Source organism: Ochotona princeps, chromosome 4, assembly GCF_030435755.1.
Source record: "Ochotona princeps isolate mOchPri1 chromosome 4, mOchPri1.hap1, whole genome shotgun sequence".
NCBI lineage: Eukaryota > Metazoa > Chordata > Mammalia > Lagomorpha > Ochotonidae > Ochotona > Ochotona princeps.
Window position 1 is genome coordinate 69,879,656 of NC_080835.1, and position 22,781 is coordinate 69,902,436.

The following is a 22,781-nucleotide window of genomic DNA, read 5'->3' on the forward strand; positions in this document are numbered from 1 at the left end:
TAACCTGCTAAAATAATCCCTATACTCAGCTTAAAGAAACTTATTACAATGTTATATTGTAATTTCTACTGAGACCAAAGAGCAGTAGCGCAGAGGCAGCCACTAACCAAAAGTTCTATTGCTTACAATTTGACATATTCCAGTGACGACTGTTCTACTAGTGATGAGTACTGCTGGGGAAGCATTTGTTGTTATCTATGGCAGGATGCTGTTCTGCCAAGATCTGTAACAGAGCTGTACAGTCCCTAGACATAACTGCCTCCTAAGATTAAAAGAAGAAATACATTCAGGAATCTTTTTATAGAATGGTAAGAAGGAAAATGGGGTTTAAAATTTTTAATATGATGAGGATTACTTTTTATTGTCCCCTTAAAATAGGTAAGAAAACATAAATAGAAGTTACTAATATTGCTGAAGTTGTCCATTCAGAAATGTTTTCTATGAATCAGTTAAGACAAAATATTATTAGTGAGAAATGTTAGCAACAATATTCCACTAGTTATATTCTGTACTTGAAATATAACTACAAGCTTCACTTGGCCATTTTACCAACTATCTTAAAAACATTCTCTGACATTTTACAAAAGATACAACTTAAAATCTTAAAAAAGTTTTCTGCTAGGAATAGATGGGGTTTGGAGTGTAGAAGGCAGGTCCACTAAAAATTACTAACACTCAATGGGAACGTAATTTTTTGAAATCTGTGCTGTGACCAGTATGAAACACTCAATATTTCAACAGACTGATTTTTTTTAAATGAAAACTTACATCTAATTACAAGATGCTTCTAACCATTTAGTGTCCTTGGATAATGAGCAGCAGGGAGAAAAACTACATACTTAGTAACATAGTGAATTTAGGCACAGTTCCCCAGGCACTGTTCTACTTGCAGAAAATCTAGAATCTCAAGAAATTGTATGAGATCAGGTTTTGTGGGCTTTTTTTTCTCAACGTTAATCAAATACAAAATTAAAATACTGATGCAGCCTTTGCTTATAAAACTGAAAAGAACAGCACATGATTTTCAGCCTTACCCAAAAATCTTATTTAAACCAAACTATTCCTCTAAGATGCTAACTTATGCCAAGAAAACACTATTCTAGATTTTGTTTGTTGTCATGTCGTGTAACGGGATATTAAAAAATCAGCAGAATCAATGCTATTAGTTACATCCTTGAACTTGGAAATTTTGTAAATAATGGAGTCATACTCAGGAAATCACACTGAAAAGTATAAATTCTTACACATTTGTTTCTCTGTGAAGTCTTTTTTGTTAACAGTAATATTTGAACATCTCCAACTGTACACTCTTGGTCTGTAACATTTTGATTATTAATGTGTCTTGAAAATTTCTAAGTTGTATTTGCTATATTATCTTCTGTTTCTTCTTAAAGAACTAATGTTCATAAAAGGATCATCATCGTCGTCATCCTGCAAAGACAAGCAGATGTTGGGTTAGTGACTGCCTGAAAGAGTTCAGCAAAGCAATCTTTCAGTATTTTTGGCAAAAAATAGATAGCAGTATCAAAAGTTTCCATAGTTCTGGGCTACAGATTACACCCATGGTAAGCATAAACAGAAATATCAGATTAACAAAGATTTTAATTTAAAAGAATGAAAAACTTGAGCCCAGCTTGGTACCCTAGCAGCTTAAGTCCTTGCCCTGCATGCACTCAGATCCCATTTGGGCACAGGTTCTAATCCCAACAGCCACACTTTCCATCCAGCTCCCTGTTTGTGGCCTGGGAAAGCAGTTGAAGACAGCTCAAAGCATTGGGACCCTGAACCTGCGTGTGAAACCCAGAAGAGATTCCAGGCTTCTGGCTTCAGATTGGCCCAACTCCAGCTGTTGCAGCCACTTGGGGAGTGAATCATAAGACAGAAGATCTTCCTGTCTCTCCTCCTCTTTGTATATCTTCCTTTCCAATAAAAATAAATAATAAATTTTAAAAAAGAGAGAAAATATATACTTATTTCTTTCTTGCCATTATCAAGGACAGAACTTACGAAGTCAAAGATCAATCTAATTTAACAAACTCACTACAGAATTTTATAACAGTTCTTCCTTTCAATTAAACATGGACACACAGGCTTTTTTTTTTTTTTAAGAGTAATTAATTTACTTGAAAGTCAGGGTGACAGATCTTCCAATTCTGGTTAAAATGGCCAACCCAAAACTAGGAGCCAGGAAATCCATCCAGGTCTCCCACATGGGTGGAATGCGCTTAAGTACTGAGGTCATTGTTGCTTCCCAGGCGCATGAGCAGGCAGCTGGATTGGAAGTGGCTCCTGGTTTCATTCTGGACCTGATCTGGGGATTACAGTCCCTTACAAATTTTTAAAAATTCATTAAAATGCAATAATTTTATTACCTCATCTGACTCGAAATCAACCCCTTTAGCTATTTGGTTCTGGGACATGCGTTTGCTGGAGGATGTGGTTGACAACCTGAGACAAAACAAAGACAACAATGAGCTACAAAATTCATCAAAGCCACATTGCTTTTGTTTCATTAATCAGTTTCATGGTTTTCTTATACATACATATACATATTTTATTAAATGTATAATTGGCTCACTTTGTTCACTGTTGGTATCCAAAAACCCAACTATATTTTTCTTGAAATTGTATTCTAGCCAAGGCTTTAGTGATTTAAGGTTACTGTTTCATTTGCTTCATTTCTGGCAGGTAGAAGCATCAATTATTTTGGATTCTCAGAATTTAAACCATGTCATCTGCAAATAAAGTTTTTTTTCATCCTTCCCACCCTTCCAAAAACAAAACAAACAAACAAACAAAAAACACTTCAAATTTCTATTAAATTTTTCAATCTCCCAGCAGCTATGGAAGAAACAGTGCAATCCCATCATCAACATAAGAGGCAGTAAAAATATTATGGTAAGAAAGAGAACCCTGGAGTCATGAATTGGATTCTAGTTTCTCCATGTACTACACAGCATAGGAAAATTACTAAATCTCTGTGCCTCAATTTCCTCATCTGTAAAATGAGGATAACATTTTTTAAGGACACAATGCATGAATTCGCTTCAGTTCAGCAAGTGCTTGACACACAATGCAGCACAACACAGATGGGTACTTAGGTTCTCGATGTCCTCACCACGTGTCACCAGGCTGCATTTGCAGAACGCGTGGCAGCCTCTCAGGAGTGTGTCCATCACAGGATGAAAGGCTCTTGGGAAGGGCTCAGCCCTCTCCGGAGCTGCGTCCCTGCCAGTGTACTCAGGCTGAGTCCGGACCAAGCAGCAATCTTCACCAAGTCTCTGCTCCTTGCCAGTGCTAGGAGAGCCCTCGGGGACACCGGCACTCAGAAAAATCACGATTCCTGCCCTAAGGAAACTTCACCTATGCTTTTATACTAATACAAATCTGGAATTAGATTAGGGGCCAGCAAACCATGGCCAGGGGCCAAATCAAGCCTGCCACTTTTCTTTGGCCTGTGTTTTAAGGTTGCGTGCTAATAGATGTTTATATTTTCAAATGGTTACATTTTCAGTACCTACATAATATCCATGATTTTACCTCTTTGCCTACAAAGTGTAAATATTCATGATCCTATCCTAAAAAAAGTTTGCCAATTCCTGTCTTAAACCAGTGTTTGTGAATTTCAAGCAAGTAAGTTTAATCTTGTTCATAAATATAATAGGATGTTATTACAGTAGAAAAAAAGTGTTTCAAAGTCTCATCTGGATAAACAAGTTACAAATCAAGAGATCCTTTGTCAGAAGGAAAAAAATCTACATGTCCTTATGCACAGAAGAAAGGACAAGGATTGCTCAACCAAACTTGAGCTCCTGGCTTTGGATCAGCTCAGTTCCGGCTGTTGTAGCCACTTGGGGAGTGAATCAACGGATAGAAGATCTTCCTCTCTGTATATATAACTTTCCAATAAAAAAGAAAAAAAATTTATTAATCCATCCTTTTCTTGGAGCAGGGGTGGGTGGTCCCAACCCAAGCAAAGAACTGGTCAATTACTGATTTACTTCCATTTGAGACCAACAACAACAAAACAGGTCATTAAAAGCCCAAATCCAGTGCTAAAGCTGATAAAAGGAGTAGGTGGAAGATTACAGAAGGAAACACTCCCTGAGACCTGGCACCGCTTTCTACTGCATCTGCAGACAACCCCTGGGGCACACCAGCAGGCAGGCCGGCACTGGCTCTCAGGCGACCGCCAACAATGCCACAGCAGAGAGTCCCACAGACCGAGAGCTGTCATTCATGAGAAGCCCTCTGTTTACAGCAACCTGCAGACGGAGATCCCCAATCTCAGACAGAACTTCCCATGGACATGTGACCTAACCATGAAGCCCATGTGGCAGGACTGCTACCCCTGCTGTTTACCCAGAGAAAGGATGAAGCGCATACACAGAGGCACATGAAAGACAAGCCAACCTCTGCCCCAATACCTCTTCAGGGGATGGAGAAAGGACAAATGGCACAATACTCCAGGCCAACACTACAGGAAACACCTAGTCCTATGGACACTCCGAGGGACACATGTACAACCAACATGCCTTAGAACTTCTACAGAGAGAACAAGGGAGACCTCCTGTGAGGACAGACGGAGTATGTCACCTTTAACAATGACCAGGACATTCTCCCCACTTCCCAGGCTCCTGAAGTGGTTGCTGTCAATAGACTGTCTCTGCTCCTCACCAGTGATGTAGTCTGACAAGAAGCAGTGTACCCTCTCTTAACCTTTCCTCCCTCCCCGACTCCTCTGCGGACACTCCTCTCTCACCCCTCCTCCTGTCCCTGATACTCTTCATCCCTACCAGAGGTTCACATGTGTTTGCAATTCCATCCCCTCACCTCTGTAAGGAACATTTAAAAATTACTTTGTTTTGAAATAAGTAAACGGCTAAACTATTCTGACTGCTTGATTCAATAAACGGGCTTTGTTCTGAATGTCTAGAATCATTTAATTTGATCAGCCTCAAATAGATGGATCAATAAAAAAAAAAGGGAGGGGATAGAAACACATCAAGTTCTGAGGACTTTTGAGATATAATGTGTGGCCAGAAATGAAAGTTCCTGTCTAGAAAGGTTTAGCCAACAAGACATGTGAATATGTCAAACTAGCCATAGACCCTGCCTGGCACATGAAACGTGGTCAAAGGATGTGAGTTCCTTCACTGCAAGGTTTCACAGACTCTCCCCTGTCTCCTTCCTCTCCTTGGCCAGCTTAGTCCAGCCAAGACCTCTCCTGCCAGGTCTTTCTTGCCACTGTGAAGAGAGTGGCTATAATCTTCCAGTTCTAGAAGGATCTTCTTGTTCCCAATACAATAAAGGCAGAATATGGAACAATTTTTCCAAGGAGAGGTAGGCTTTTCACAGTTTACCCAGTCAAGGAGTTTTACAGTTGAAAGTTACTTCTTTTTAAAAGTTAACTGTCAGGAATATCAGCACTTCTTTTAGTCAACATTTTTCTTACTACATTGTCCTGTTTCCTTAAGCTGTTGTTTATTTTCATATATACTTACATAGCTGTGAATATGTGTTGGGCAGTATCCTTATCACATTACAAATGAGAGTATTTATTTTTATTTATTTTTGTGGAACCTCCAACACCGAGGCACAGGCAATCAAGTAATTTCCCCAAGGTTCACACCTCATAAGTGGTAGAGCTTAAACAGCTGAAATTTTAAGTGACATAACTATACATACCCTGCCACCAAAATTCTGCAAAATCAACCTAAGTCATCAGTCAGCTGTTGTTATCAAAAATAAATCTGCAAAGTCTGACTTTAGATGTTTCCTGTCTATTTCTAAATAGTTTCTTACCATTTAAACAACTTTTGTTGATTGTGCAAAGGTTTGAGAACTTAACTACCAAAGTAAGAAGTAACAGCAGACATTATTTGTAAGCAGAATACTTGGCCTGTACGACTAGTCAGATAAACACTAAATTACACTGCCCACTGTGCCACATTTTTTTCATCTACAAAATGGGATGGCTAAGCTCTAACCATCTCTTTCTTGGTCAGAGACAACTCAACAGCTAATACATATGTAAAATGCTCGGCCTATGGGAAGCATGTCAGTTACTATGGGTTACCAGATCATGACTAAAGAGGTTTCCATTCATTCTACGGAAATGCAGATAATCCCAAATGGTAACACAAATCAAAGCATTGCTCTTTAATACCTACCAACACGTTAAACCAAAACAGTACTATCATTTCATTAGTTCAATGTTGAAAAAATAATGAGTACACACATGCTAAACTTCCATATTGTGCTCACCTAATTGATACACTCCTGAAAACCCACAGGATACACATTACTTTTTTTACACAAACTTTCATTTACAAAGAAAGAACCAAGCAAGACTTAGTAAGGGACCTGCTCTTCTTCCGTGACCTAAGATATCCTGACATTCTTCCAAAAAATCCCCTCCAGTTGGGTTTCCTGTTAGCTGGAACCAATGGAATGCTGGTTAATACATGTAAATGGGCCTGAGAAACAATGAATCTTCATGACATGAAAGAACTATCAGTGGTATTCCTTGCTCTTTTTTTTTCCCTCAAGGCCCATAAGCACTCATAATTAAGGGCCTGCACCAGAAAACTCCACACATAATTCTGCACTGATTGAATCAAATTTAATGGATCCAAATATGCTAATCTTTCTTTTTGACTACAATTTAGCTTGCTTTAAGGCAATAACCTTAATAACATTTGTTATATTCCCCATCAAATTTAGTTCAATACTCAAACAGAAAATAACTATTTAAAAGGGATAGGGAGTGTAGGCTAGTACAATCACTTGCTACTCGGAAATGGGGAGGGAGAGCAAAGAAATCTTCCATCTCCTTAGAATGTGTGAGGAAGATGTGAAGTATAACCTATCAGGAACATAACAGGTAACTTATAGACAACAGATTCAAATCAGCATTAGACAATAGTAAAACTACAAAGACATACAGGGGGAATCAAGGGCGATACTAACAACCTCTTAACAGGAGGTCACATGCACAGAGCAGGGGGGACCCCAGAGTGGAGCAGGGGGAGCAGGAGGAGGAGGCTTGTATCCCAACTCTGGAGACTCCTGGATCCTCACCAAGGACTATCAGTACTGACACCAAGGACTACATCCCAACTGCCAGAGACCACGGGGAACTGGAGTGCCTTCAGGGACCGAGAACTCTGAGGTCATCCACCCCCTTTTGGATCTACCATATGGGATTGCAAGAAGCCCAAAACCCTCCTTGCAGGATCCAAGGTCATCGGAACAACAGCCAGGAACCCTGAGTTGTCTGCAGAAACAGAACAGTAAACTTCCTTCGGGACTAGGGAGAGGAGCTTTCTCTGGTCCTTGCTTAGTTCCAACTTTGGATCCCCACTCTCTCTTGCAATGACCATCAGGGTCGCTCCAGAGGGCCCATCCAATAACACACACACACGCACACATTAGAATAGATAGGCGGAGAAAAACAAGGAAAGCTTAGAAACAGACAGGAAATGGTCAGCGTGGACTCACACATACCTTACTAGGCAGGACACAAAGATTAGTTACTCCTCACTGGGGTATTGAAGATTTCTTTGCACACCCCTCCTAAAACTGCGCTACACCTCAACTGTTGACATATGCCTTATTAGAGTTATAAGCCAGTTTAGACTATCCTAAAATCTGCCAGGTTCAGTAAAATTATGCTCCAACACTATAAACTGCTAAATACTAAAATGAAAATAGACATGAGACAGCTGAATAGCACCGTATAGCCATTTTAAGGTGTATAGCAGCAGGTTCTGTGTATAAACTAAAATTGAAATGTCAATGAAACAGTCACAGGATGTGGTTAAGAACTTGCATTTTTTTTAAACATATTTGTTACTCAATACCATGTAAATTAATTCCATAATGTTGTAAATTGTCATTGATGTTATGTTGTGGCTTTTAATTGATCGGGATGATACTCTGCCAGCTCTGCCTTCAGACCAGAGATGGTCTCCCCAAGAAACTGTTGAATTGAGCTGGACAACAAGATGCTGGACTCTATGCTTGGTATACTCTTGCAATGAAAGAATCTTGACTGAATTTGAAATGTAATACAGCAACAAGGTGGAGGAATCCACCATGGGGGGGAGGGTTTGGTGAGGGGTTGGAGGATCCCCAGAGCCTATGAAACTGTGTCACATAACGCAATGTAATTAATAAAAAATATATATATATTAAAAAAAGATTTCAGAAGAAAAAAAACAAAAGGGCTATCATCATTTTTAGGTAAAGATTTTCACTAATCAAGCTTCAGTTAAGCAATGTTCACCAAAAACTTTAACTTCTACATGAAAACGGTACTAGGAAATCAAGTCAAGCTTAACAGCAACAGGTAAAAGACGAATAGGTTCGGAAGAACACGTAAATGCTCCGAAGGCACAGCAAGTCCATGTGAATCTGAGGGCTCAGTACATGTATGACTGAGTACACAAAAACAGAACGGTGAAAAGCTCAAGTCAGACGCTTGTTAACATAATGCAAAATTATTTGTTAACTGGGAAGAACACTGACTTCCATTAAGAAAAGTAGTTTAGCTTATTATATTTTCAGTAAAAATACTTGTAGTAATGCTGTCTTGAGTCAATGAACCAGGACTTTTCCTTTCATTTTCTATATTCGTTAGTAAATGCAATTAAGTCTGCTGAATTTCTAAAGTGTAAGAAAACATACAAATGCAATTCTGGATAATGATGGTGATTTTTTGCAGGAAGTCATTGACTGACCTTTGCTCTGTTTTTGCAGTGGCAGGAAAAAGATCTTCTTCCACATCTGATTCATCCACTTCAATCACCTACGGAAGCACAGGAAACAGAGCAACAAATGGTTTTGTGGAACATGTAGTTTAAAATGAATTAAGTAACTATCTCAAAAATATTTTCTTACAAAAACATGTACACGGTCCAACCTCTAAAAGGCACCAACCTAGGCAGAAACCACCTCTGTAACCACCTGTAGATGAACGCTTAGCCTGCCCTCGCCCCTATGTCCCTCTTCACTCACATTTCCCAGCTGCCTTCCTTCCCAGGTCCCCCGAACCTGGGTAGTCTGCACGGGCTAATGTGATTTTTTTCTTGGGTTCTGATGAGAAGTTAGAACATCGGTTTTCTACCTCCAATTTTAAATGGATTATCAGATTGTGTGGAGAGGACTAGGTATCTGTCTGTTACATTTATTCCCATTAAATATCATTTCTTTAGTGTTCAGATCCAAGAGATGTTTTTATTGATTCTGTCCAAAATAATAACTATTCCTACTTCTTTCTGCATTATCTTGACATTTAAGACGACATTCACTACATCTTCACCTAAATGAAGGGCAAGCCAGGATAAAGGTAAAGATAGAACACTCAAGGAATAGCATCTGAAGTCAAGGATACTGCTAGCTACAAAGCACAGGACAGTTCTTCCCAACAAAAAAAAAATTCCTTATTCAAAATGTCAACAATGTTACTTCTGAAAAAAAAAAACATGTAGGAGGCAGAATAATGACTTGGGAGTTTTTTCACTGGTTTTGAAAATGAGGTATTAGGAGAACCAAGTCCATACTAGATTTAGAATCAGGAAGAAGGCCCAGGTTAACCTACAGAGCAGGAGATTCCTATCTTTCATTTTGTGTTGAGCTGAGCATCTCCACAAAGGCACAACCACAGCATTACAAGAGTGGAAGTATCAAAAGGAACCCAGGAGTAATAAAACCTCTGCATGCACTGAGCTCCCTTTGAGTACTGATATCCCATGTCTGAGCCCTAGGGTCTCAAAATCATCATCCACAAAGATATCATTGAAGACACTGCATTTAGGGATTTCTAACAACATGAATCATTGCTTTTCAAAACAAAGAGACAACAAATCATGGAAGCCCTCAGTCTAGATAACTTGCAAAGTTCTCTGCAGCTTTTCATTCTATACCTTTTCCTCTATTATTTAACTTATAAATCAGAGCTGATCATTCATAATCCAGGAACCACATGTTATTAAGACACAACTATAGTATCGTCTTACCTCTGAATAATTCCTAGTGGCAATGTTTCGGGAGGGCTGCTGTCTTGTACTTTTAAAGGCTGATGAAAGACATAAAATACTCATCATGTTTTGTTAAAATAACTTAGAAAAATTTGCACACTATTTTAGCTAAAGGTTTTCAAAGTCCTATCTGTAAAAATCCATAACAATTAATCATAAAACAATTACATAGTTTTTAAATTTGAAGGGAGGTAGATTATATGTTCAAATAACTCAATGCTTGGTTGTCAGTCTTAGATTTTTAGACTTACTCATATATGATAACAAGCAGCATTCATAAATACATCCACACTAAAAATGTCTTGCAAAAACAGACCTGAAGGGTTAAATCTAATCACCTTACCAGCTGCATTACAAATACAATGAAGGCAAAACTCCTAAGAGATCTCTTTTGTGGTCAATATCTTCCCTGTAACTGTATTAGGAGCCATGTGATTCCAGAACACAGAAGGAAGCCTTCTCATTCATCTGTACCTTCATGGCCATTTTCATTATCCAGAAAATATGCCAGAGTAAATTCTAGAACATAGACTATCTTTTATTTCATGATACAACTTATCTGAATCTTCATTTATGTTGCTTGATGATCTAGTTGAGAAACCTGAAGTTCAGCTAATCCTTTGCCTGTTCCATTCTTTTCCCTTAAGATCAAAATCTACAATAAATTTCAAAGTTTATTTTCTATCTTGTTTCTAAAAATAAAAAATATTATGATAATCTTCAAACTAAACAGAGCAAGAAAAGAAACATGATTTAAGTCCAAATAGTCAAAACTTCTTTTAATGTCTAAAATTCTCCTATTCAGAAAAAACTGAAGAATCTAACCAGCCTACATTATTGCTTGGTAATACTCCCTATATTTCAGGTTCTGAATCCAATCTTGTGATGTCCAAAGAGCTATGAAAGGCACCAGTAGGGTTCCTGTCTGTCCCCCTTTGGAACAGTGGGGTTCTATACTCAGTGTCAGTCCCTCCATCTTCATGCTAGTACAGAGTCCAAGAGTCCGCAGTGCGGCCTTGAGAAGCTGGGTTTCTGCCGCTCACTGGGGAGAACTAGATTGAGTTCTGGCTCCTGGCTTTGGCCAGATCCAGCCCTGGCTGCCACAATCACTTGGAGAATGAGTCCACCCCTGAGAGCGTTCTGCCTCTGCTTGTTTTCTCTCTCTGCCTCCCAGATAAATAAACAAAGTTTGATCTATTTTTAAAAAAGGATAGACAATACTACTGAATAGGAAGGCCAGCGATCATGACACTTCCAAAGAACGTTTATGCTCAGGCCCAACATGATAGCCTAATGGCTAAAGTCCTTGCCTTGCACGTACCACAATACCATATGGACACCTGTTTTAATCTCAGCAGCCCCACTTCCCATCCAGCTCCCTGCTTGTGGCCTGGGAAAGCAGTTGAGCACAACCCAAACCTTGGGACCCTGAACCCATGTAGGAGACCCGGAAGAGGCCCTAGTTTCCTGGCTTCAGATTGGCGCAGCTCCAGTTATTGCAGTCACTTTGGGAGTGAATTAACAGACGCAAGATCTTCTCTCTGTCTCTATTCCTCTCTGTATATCTTTCTAATAAAAAAAATAGATCTTTAAAAAAATGTTTATGCTCAATATTTACACATTAACTGACTTATCAAATTCTGAGATTCCTGAAAATAAGAAATGTTAAAAAAAATCCCTAGTGCACACCATAAACATTGACACGAACACATGTCTGTGCAATTAATCAGGAAAAAAAATAAAACACTGCATTTAAGTAGGAAAACAATTAAGTACGGTGGTTAAAAGTTCTGGCTTTACAGTTACTCATTTTGACTCCACAGCCTGGAGACTACGATCAAATACCTGTAAAATAGTGTTAACAGTTCATGCAGAAAACTGCTGAAAGGATGAACAGATAATGTAAACCGCTTTGGTAAATGCCTCATGGGTAGGAAGTACTCCAACACATGTGCTAATTATTAGTAAATGTACCACAGCAGAGGTCCTCACAGCAGTGAGTTAATTGTACAGACAGTGGCTTCAAAATTCTTTTATCCACTTAGTCACTCACCTCTACCAACTGATTTCAATGGAAAAGATCTGGCTGTGAACTTTTTCTTTTAACTGCTACTGGCTATGAGTGTAATTTCTACCTTTCCCAGTGCAATTTCAGTGCAACAATAAAACTCTATATTCAATGGAGCTTGTTATAATAACATGTAACCTTCATTTATTTCTTCATTCTTCCACTTTTAAGTGTAAGGACCAGGAAATTATGGTTTTAATTTTGCTTCTCGTCCCAATATGCTGACAAGTATAGTTAGTGCTCCATGATTATTTTGTCAGATTTACAAAAACTCTGAATCTAATTCCATAGAAAATGCTTCACACATTCCTATTAATAAATCATGTTTCAAAAACAGGCCCAACACCGGAGGTAATCAGTTAAATCCCCTAAATCATCAGATTGGATCAAGTCATCAGACAAAAGATAAATGACTCCCGACGGTTTATGGAACACCCATTTCCCTCATTATAAAACAGTGCCACTCACACCAAAAGCAGCAATCTCTACGTCATCTGGCACTACGCTCAGTCCTGTCTACACCTAAGCTCACTTAATATAACTGTAAGTACCAAGTCAAGTCAGGGCAATTGGCAGACTATAGAGCTAAGGGATCTGAGGCTTATAGGATGGCCACAGTTATCACCTACTGAGAGCTCGGTAAGCACCCACACTGTGCCAGGCACTTCCCAGGTTTTTTTTTTTTTTAATCCTCAGAACAACCCCAAGAGGAAGAGGGTGTTATCAACTTATTTTACAGACCAGGGAACTGAAAACTAAACATTGAAAAAGCATAACTCCTTTGTTGGTGGACAAACAGCTATAAATCAAGTAGTCATCATTTCAACTAAGATCAAGTGCACAGGTGATTGACAAACCAAGTCCCACCACCTGATTCTAAAGATATATTTGTTTTTATCTGGAACTTGGGAAGTAGAATTTTTTATTTTTCAAGCTGTAATTTACATGTTTATAAGACCCTTTAGCTCAGAATATGAATCTCATCACTATGCTTATTTACATAGTTAAAGGGGTTAGAGAAAAAACATTTGTAATTTTATTTACTTAGAGATTTATTTATTTTTACTGGAAAGGCAGATCAGATTCAGAGATAATGAGGGACACAGAGAAAGATCCTCCTTCCTTTGGATCACTCCTCAAATGGCTGCAACATGCAGAGCTGAACTGAGGGAAGCCAGAAGCTTCATGTGGGAGATGACTCCCACGCAGGGGCAGGGTCTCAAGGCTTTGGGCCATCCTCGACTGCTTTCCCAGGCCATAAGCAGGAAAATGGATGAGAAGTGGAGCAGCTGGGACACGAACTGGTGCCCATAAGGGATCCTGGAGCTTACGAGGTGAGGATTTAGTCACTGGCCCATCGTGCCGGGCCCCGATTGCCTGAATCTAAAGCATAGGTTCTCAATCACATGCTAAGCTGCAAAAGGCACCACTGTAAGAATTTCGCCCAGAAGTCTGAAGTTTCTTATTAATTTGTATCACTTACTTAGCCTCTTCTCATAGATTAATATTACTTGTTTTTAATAGGCAAACTTGTAAGACTTAAGTACAATAACTGGTCTTCTGTCTCGCAACACAAATAATTTTATTCCACATAATGAACAGGTAACAGAACAGTGGCCTTTGAAAGTCTCCTCGCACTAATGGCTCTAAACAGAGCTGACACTGGCAAGTGGAAACATGCTTACAAAATACACAGGAGACACAGTACTAGAAGTAAATAAGTGAGTGAAGAAAAACAGAACAAAACCTCTGGATGCATTCACTGTAGGGTAGGTTATTTAAGATAACTCAGACTGGGCTCGGCAGCGTGGCCTAGTGGCTAAGGTCCTCGCCTTGATCCCATATGGCTGCTGGTTCTAATCCCGGCAGCTCCACTTCTTTTCTATCTCTCCTCCTCTCAGTATATCTGACTTTGTAATAAAAATAAAATAAATCTTAGATAACTCAGACTGGTATTTCAAAAATATAAAACAACAAAATTAAATTCTTAATGTCACTGAAGGGTTAATCATCTAGGAAGGGAGTAAGGAAACCGAAGAAAAGCTAGAATCCAGCGAGGCAGGCTGTTTTCCCAGAGGATCCTTGTGGATGCGGGAAATACTCACAATGGCTTTGAGAATCTCAGGGAAAGGGAGAGAATCACCACAATCCAATGCCATTCCAGGTGGGTGGCCTGAGTACTTCCCCCTCATCTTAAACTGGGACCAACTGGCTAACCAGAGAATCAGTCACACAGGATTTCACAAGGATCTGAATAACTCTCAAGCTACAAATTTCATGCAAAGTATTCTTAGACTTATACCAGAAGAAAAAAAGATGAATCGTCTGTATCAGTAGATAGCTTCACTCAGGGTTTCAAATTATTCCCACTGATCATTTTCTAGGCAACAGATAATAAAGCATGTAAAAAATAAGCCACCATGAATGAGAACCAACAGAACGAATCCAAAGACATCCAGACACTGGGTTATTGGACATAAAATACAAAACAAATATCCTTACAGCACTGAACTAATAGCTGAAGAATTTTTTTAGTGATGATGAAAGACACCAATTCAGATTGTTAATACCAAGAAATCCTAAGCAGGATAAAAAAGAACACCACATTTAGAGTCATCATAGCAGAAAAGTGTAACATCTAACACAGGAAGCTGGAGGAAACAAATTAATAAAAATAATTTCAAAAAGCAAGTAGCTTAGTGTTAAGCCTCTTGTCGAACAAAAATGGAAACGTGAAATCTCATGTTTAGTGATTAATCTTATCCACTGTTATTGAAAGTTTCACATAAAACAAGCCGAGAGTAAATAAACAGAAAAAATAAAACAATTTGGTCTGCAATAAAGTTACACAATCTGTAATACTGGATATATTAATCAACTCTTGGTGGTTTAACATGAAATGTCCCATATTACACTCACTTTATTCTTCTATGTTCATTTTCTCATTTTCAAAAATAATAATATTCCATAAATGCCAAGTATGTGCCAGGCTTTTTGTTCAAGTAACCTTCAGAGTATCCCAAAATAGATTATTATTCTCAATGTACACCTAAACAACCTAGGAGGGTGAGTGGCTTATCTCATATCACTCAGCTGTGACATGCTGAACTCAGCCAAGCCGAGCTCCAGGCCAAGACATCATGCTGCCTTTTCTTTCACTCCGTTTAAATGTTTTTAGGTCCAATGTGCCTGGGAGAGAAGAGCCTCTTTCAGAATGCCACTTCTGAAATCATAATAAAGACAACATGCTCCCACAGTCAAAGGCTAAGGGTCTTAAGAAGCTCTCTCTAGAAACAATCAATAATACTCGAGTAAAAATACAGAATGGAATTTGGGGTATGAAGGTTCCTTTACAAGCTATCATCAATCTGCTGCTTCTGTCCTTTCTCCAGTATCAGCTGTCATCTAGTGAGTTTTGAACCTTCCATTATTTAATGGAGTAATAACTTACCTTGTCACAGGGCAGCTTACTTAGCCTTTTGATTAATTAGATAGGCCAATCTATATACTGCAAAGACTCCTCTAGAAAGAATCAGCAGCTAGACTTCTAAACTTAACTACTCTGTAAATTAGTATAGTGGTCAACTCTGTAGTTGTTGAAGTCAAATTTAAGCTCAATCCAAGTCCCAGCACTGATTAGTTATAAGACTGCAGGTAAGTTACATATCTTTCCAAAACATCACTTCCCTTTTCTGTAAAAACAAGAACAATGTCAGCACGAAGACCACAGAGCTGTTAAGCGGCACGCAGTGAATATTACTACTACTGGCACTACCTGTGGTTTTATCAACCCAGAGCAAATTGCTTAGCTCAGTTCCCATATTTATACAATGAAAGTAGCAAAGCTGTTCTAAGTCTCCCTAGTCCACAAGCTTTCCCCAGCCATTCTCTTTGAGCCATAAAATTTTAATCTGGAAAACAAGAAAGAACTTCATGGCAGCACTTAAACTCTTTGAAATTGGATGGAATTTCACACAATTAGTTAGGGAAAGAAACAATCTTTCATCAGATTCTTACAGAATTCATAAACCAATATAGATTAATGTCACTGCATCTGCAACTAACCAAATCAAATCTACCCTACCCTTTGCATTACAGAACTTAGCCTGTGTAAAAACATGAGTCTTTCCCAGGTAAAATTTCCAATCTCATGGTTCTTCCTCAGAATTGTCCGATATGGTGAAATCCTTCTTGAACACAGTTTCAAAGATAAGCCCAGAATTCTCAGTATGATGGAATTCAATGCAGTTCAGAGGGAGAACATACTACTTGCGTAATAATGCTTAATATTTCACGAGGTGTAAACAGTTGTGCTAACTTGTGCAACTCTTACTGATCTGCCTTTTTTAACCTGATAATTCTATTTGTACAAGTTGTCCTTTTTGAAATAAACGTAGTTTATATATATTTTTTTTTTTGTCCCTCCCACCCTCCCTTAACGTAGTTTATATTTACCCTTGAAAATTTCACTTTTTGAAATTTAGTCTAACTCTTCAGTATGTCAAAAACTAATCCTGGTTATCAAAACAAGATTACGATACCAAATAACAGAAAATGTAAACAAAATATATGTGAATGTATTCTAGAAGCTAGTTAGAAAAATACTGCTACCACCTCTTTTTTTTTTTTTTTTAAAGATTTATTCATTTTATTACAGCCAGATATACACAGAGGAGGAGAGACAGAGAGGAAGATCTTCCGTCCGATGATTCACTCCCCAAGTGAGCCGCAACGGGCCGATGCGCGCCGATCCGATGCCGGGAACCTGGAACCTCTTCCGGGTCTCCCACGCAGGTGCAGTGTCCCAAAGCATTGGGCCGTCCTCAACTGCTTTCCCAGGCCACAAGCAGGGAGCTGGATGGGAAGTGGAGCTGCCGGGATTAGAACCGGCGCCCATATGGGATCCCGGGGCTTTCAAGGCGAGGACTTTAGCCGCTAGACCACGCCGCCGGGCCCTACCACCTGTCTTAACATATACTTTATAAATATGATAGCTTAAGTTGATCTCACATATCATAATATTAGTACAGTTTGACAGATCCCCTTAGGTTAAAGCTAATTTTCTGAACACAAAACTAAGTCTAAGAATGTTAACTATAATTTCCCTAAATGGCTCACACAAATTGTCTACACTGACAGAAGAGATGGACAGAAGCAAAGGATTAAGCATTACTTTAGAAGAAATTTCCTTCACCTTCCCTGTTGTTGATATGTAGACCAACTACCTCATTTTTTTAAGCTGCTCTGATTGCTCTGTCAAAAGGAAATGATGAATCACATTTGTCTACACTCTAGGAATTGTAAAAATAATTTTTAAGGGCCCGGCAGCATGGCCTAGCGGCTAAAGTCCTTGCCTTGAAAGCCCCGGGATCCCATATGGGCGCCGGTTCTAATCCCAGCAGCTCCACTTCCCATCCAGCTCCCTGCTTGTGGCCTGGGAAAGCAGTTGAGGACGGCCCAATGTATTGGGACCCTGCACCCATGTGGGAGACCCGGAAGAGGTTCCAGGTTCCCGGCTTCGGATCGGCGTGCACTGGCCCGTTGCGGCTCACTTGGGGAGTGAATCATCGGACGGAAGATCTTCCTCTCTGTCTCTCCTCCTCTGTGTATATCTGGCTGTAATAAAATGAATAAATCTTCAAAAAAAAAATAATTTTTAAAGCACACATCTTCAAAAGCTCTGATGCACAGTGAAGAGCTTTCAAAGAATAATTCACTCTAAATAGCCTAATAAGCTCCCCACTGATTTTAACACAAACAAATGCAGGTTACCAATGGGAATTTTCTAAGTCTTCCTAGGAGGAAAGGAATCTATAAATAAGTGCTAGACAATCACTCACCGTCTATAATAGACATATTTCTAGATGTTGACACGGTAGTCTTTGAACTCCTGCCTTGAGAAGTCTCCAGAACAGAGCCTGCTGTTTGAATACAGAGCGATTACAATCTCATCACCAAAAGGAAAGCTAAGTTACATCAAGTAGTTATTTGTAAAAGGCCAAAGACATTAATGACAGGAAGCATTTGTACAGTCTCACCAATCAATACTTAGAGACTATTTTTAGCAAAACATGGTTCATTCTATTCTCACTAAAATTCACAAAAATATTTTGTAACAGTAAGAATAAAAAATGTTAGAATATTAGATTTACTCTTTCTGGATATTTTTTAACTAATTTACTGTCTATACATTTAAACCTTCTATGAATGAATATTCAAAGAAAACAATTATACATCCCTAGAGATGAATTTATATAAATACATCAGAAAGTCCAGGATGACCATTTTCTACTGTTAAAACTATCCAATGACTACAATGTTCACTTTTAACAACACGATGGCAATTAAAATGAATGAAAGCCTTTAGCAATCAAATCGTTTGGGAGTAGTTTTTTATTTTAAACAAACTTCATGAAAACCACTTTATAAGCATGTGCATATTTGTACCTTACGACAATGACAAAAACATCTTTATGAGATGGAATTTTCTTCCTAATGTAAACAGCCACTATCAGGTAGCTATTTGCTTTCAACACTCTAACCTGCCTCACTGTTGCACTGAATATATGAGAATAAGTATGACATGTACCTAAGAGCTACTGCATGAAATACAACAAAGCTTAAAAAAAGGTGTTAAGAATAATTTCACCTTTGTACATATACCCATTCAAAATACATACAAAAACTATAAGTCTGAACTACATGAAAGGCTGATCACCTTTATGAATAATTAAAATAAATCTTGAACTGCCCTGTCTGAAGCGGGCAAAGTTACAGCCAGTGCTAACCTCTTCCTCTCTGCGACCCTCCTCTGGATGCTGAGTTCTGCCCTCTTCCTCCTCTTCGACCTCTTCCCCGGCCTCTTCCCCTGCTGGCTCTTACTGCGACACTGTCATCAGAGTCATTAGCCATCTCTTCTGCTATATCCATACTTGTCAGGTCATCGGAACTAAAGGCAGAAGTCAAGTCCTCTGACTGAGACCTCAGCGCTCTGGCCCTGTTCATAGCCTACGAGGGAGAACAAGAAGAAAAAACACATTGACACAAAGTGCAGTATCCCAATAACCATTATTCCAGTCACTTGGAAGAACACTGGGCATTTTCAGACTGTCTGCCTTGCTTTTTCACAAATCATCCTTCAAAATTATAAAGGAGGGGCAAGTATTTGGAACAGCAGTTAAGACACTAGGCAAAATGCAAGAATACACAAATATGTATTACTATTATTAGGAATAAGAATGGGTGGTTGCCAAAAGAAGCTGAAAGACTTAGAATACTCTGCTCAATTTTAAGAAATTGGGGGAAATAACCTGAATGGAGCCAAGAAAACACATGATTTCAAAGGATCAATTATATATAAAAAAAATTTGGGGGGGAATGTTGTGAAGAAAATTGCTGCCCCATAGGATTGCAACTAATATGTCTCAGGTAAATGCAACACATTTTCAACAATAACCCCACTGATATTCCCACTGTGCTAGGACATAAAGAGAAAAATACAGCATCTTATGAACAGGAAAGCAAGGAAAATCCAGAGGCCTTGGAAAGACAGTGTCCTGTCACTGGGACACTCGCACAGTGACTCAAGGATGCATCAGGAACAGGATATTAATTAAATTCGCTATGTTGATAGTGCCAAGGAGAAAAAAAAAACCATTGTTTTGCATAATAGTCATAAGGTTTTTCATTCTTAAATAAGAATGACAAAGGTTCTACTTTTTCTGCATTCATGTTAGCATGAGTACATGAAATGTAAAGCTCAGCATTTATTGTCTGAACTTTAAATGTGGACTCACAACAAAAAAATCAAATTTCTCCATATGAATGAGAGATTTTAAAATCACAAATATAGGCCTGGTGTAAGAACCAAGTGACTAGGTCCTTGCCTTGCACTCCTGGCAACAAATGAGCACAGGTTCTTGTTCTGGCTGCTCCACTTCCCATTCAGTTCCCTGCTTATGCCTAGGCCCAAAGCCTTAGGACCCTGCAACTGCATGAGACCCACAAGAAGCTCTAGGCTTCTAGCGCATGGCTTCAGGTCAGCTCAGCTTCAGCTGTTGTGGCCACTTGGGGAGTGAAGCAACAGATAGAAGATCTTTGTCTCTCCTTCTTGCTATAAATCTGCCTTTCCAATAAAAATAAATAAATCTTTAAATAAATAAATAAAATCACAAATGTTTTTTCTCTAACCCCTTTAACTATGTAAATAAGCATAGTAGTGAGAATCATATTCTGAGCTAAATGATCTTATAAACTTGTGAATTACAGCTTGGAGAAATAACAAATTCTATTTCCCAAGTTCCAAACACTATGCTGAGAATAAAGAAATCTGTAATACCCTATGACATGGTGAAAAACTACCAACACTTTGGTTTGAATGTTCAACCTAAATTTCACATGCTGGCAACTGTCATATGTTAATAGCATATGAGTGATGGGATTTTCCAGAAGTGATAGCATCCCAAAGGCACTGTAATCTTAAATGGAACAGATCATTCACGGATTGGCAGATCAATGAATGATCAAGGGAATGGCTCTGCTATAAAATTGAGGCACTATGGGAAGCTTTGTGGCACAGTAGCTTAAGTTTCCACTGGTGATAGCACACCAAAATCCCCTACGGAACCTGGTTCAAATCCCAGCTGCTTCACTTCTGATCCAGCTCCCTGCCAATGAACCTGGGAAACAGGTGGAAGATGGCCCAAGCACACGGGCTCTTGTACCCATATGGGTGACCTGTATGGAGTTCTTGGCTTGTGGGTTTGGTCTGGTCCAATCCAGTCCATTTCAGCTATTTGGGAACTGATTCAGTAGATGGAACATATCTTCCTCTCTTTCTCCCTCTATGGCTGAAACTCTTCTTTCAAATAAACGGATAAATCTTAACAACAACAACAGAAGCAACAATAGTGGGGAGGTCTTTAGCACCCTCACTCTATCCACCGGAAGAATCCTTCTGCCAGGTCAAGATCTAGCAGGAAAGCACTAACCAGATGCTGGTGCCAGGCTTTGGACCACCTGCTTTCAGAGCTATGAGTTAAATAAACCCTTAAAAATCACCCAGTTTCAGGTGTTTTATATGGCAACAGAAAATGAACTAACACACCCACGAAGCTCTAATTGCCTGTGAAAGTATTAAAACACACCTTTACTCTCCAATACCCTTAATTGGAAATTGTCATATCCTCTTCTACCTTTATATAAAATGTTCACTTAAAAGACAAATAAAAAACTGAGGCTAAAGGTCATCAAACACAAAGGACTGGCTATTAAAAAATGTTTCTGTAGTAAAACGGCAGGATTAATCATATATAAGCCAGATGACCTGAGAACTGAGTAGTATTTCCTTTTAGAATTTTTTGCCATTTAGAACTCTCTAAGGGTACCTTGGACAATGAACACAAATATTTCAAGTGTGTTCATCTTAAAAAAAAAAAAAATCTCTAATCTATAACTGTTTCCATTATCCTAAAAACAAAACAAACAAAGCAAGACAAAACAAATCAAATCAAAACAAAACAAAAAACAAAACCAAAAACTGGGCAAGGCACAACTAAATCCTTGCCTTGCGTCTGCTGGATCCCACATGAGAGCCAGTTTGTGTCCTGGCTGCTTCACTTCCCTTCCAGCTCCCTGCTTGTGGCCTGGGAAAGCAGCTGAGGATGACAACAAGCCTTGAGACCCTGCAACCATGTGGGAGAATCACAAGAAGTTTCTGGCTCCTGACTCCTGGCTCCTAGCTTCAGATCAGTTCAGCTCTGGCTTGTGGCTCTTGGGGGAGTCAACCCAGACAGAAGATCTTTCTGGTTCTCCTTCTCTTTAAATCTGCCTTTCCAATAAAATGAATAAACATTTTCTGGTGAGGGTCAAATGACATATGGCATCACAAGAATGGCACCACATTGAGAAGAAGAGATCACATCTGGAAACAGGGAGCCAGGGAGCAATTTGGGGTCAAGCTCTCTTTCACAAGAACTTGCTCTCAGGAAAGCTCAGGGGCCCCTAAAAAGCCCGTCCCCTCCAAAGGCGGTTCCTCCAATGACCTTAGCACCTCCTAAAATTCTACCTCTTAAAGTTCTAGGGTCTCTTGATCTCACCTCCCTAAGTACAGAAATCCTAAGTACAGCCAAATCACTGCAGTTACCAACTGATTCTGATGTGCTGCATGACAGTTTCAGGATGATGGGAAAGTCTAGATGTGGCGAAAAACTAGGTTCAAATACCAGTCCTATGTCACCTGGAGTCTGGTATGTCTTCTCATTCTGCATAAACATACCTGAGATACTATAAGCAAGGCATCTAGCAAACACAATGCAGTAGACAGTTTTTTTACATGTCTCTCACCTCCTAATAGAGAAAATCTTATGGATACTGACTACACATCTTTCAAATTTCCATTCCATAATCAAGCAGAAGATACAGCCCATCCTGGGAACTATGTAAAGTGGCTGCTGGGTCCAACACTGCATCGTGGGTCAAGCCACCACCTGCATCACCAGCATCCCATCTGAGAAGCAATTCAAGTACCAGCTGCTTCACTTCTGACTTGGCTCCCTGCTAAAACACCTGGCAGAGTAGTCAAAGACAGCCCAAGTTTATGGGTCCCCGCCACCCACTTGGAAGATCAGGATGCAGTTCCAGGTTCTGGTTTGGGTGTGGCAAAGCCCTGG

The 22,781-nt window shown here is 39.3% G+C and overlaps 1 protein-coding gene across 2 annotated transcripts in view; it reads right to left on the reverse strand.

Moving 5' to 3' along the window:
* Positions 1 to 324: 324 nt before the first annotated feature.
* The window catches only part of MRE11 (MRE11 homolog, double strand break repair nuclease), a 115,330-nt gene continuing 92,873 nt past the window's right edge, over positions 325 to 22,781 (reverse strand). For both annotated transcript variants that reach the window (XM_058663738.1, XM_058663737.1), the window contains exons 15-20: positions 18,900 to 19,119; positions 17,952 to 18,029; positions 10,023 to 10,081; positions 8,745 to 8,812; positions 2,373 to 2,448; positions 325 to 1,431 (exon numbers count right to left, since the gene is read on the reverse strand). In XM_058663738.1, the coding sequence (XP_058519721.1) occupies positions 1,372 to 1,431; positions 2,373 to 2,448; positions 8,745 to 8,812; positions 10,023 to 10,081; positions 17,952 to 18,029; positions 18,900 to 19,119 (561 nt within the window). In that variant the 3' untranslated portion in view covers positions 325 to 1,371. The remainder of the gene's footprint in view (positions 1,432 to 2,372; positions 2,449 to 8,744; positions 8,813 to 10,022; positions 10,082 to 17,951; positions 18,030 to 18,899; positions 19,120 to 22,781) is intronic.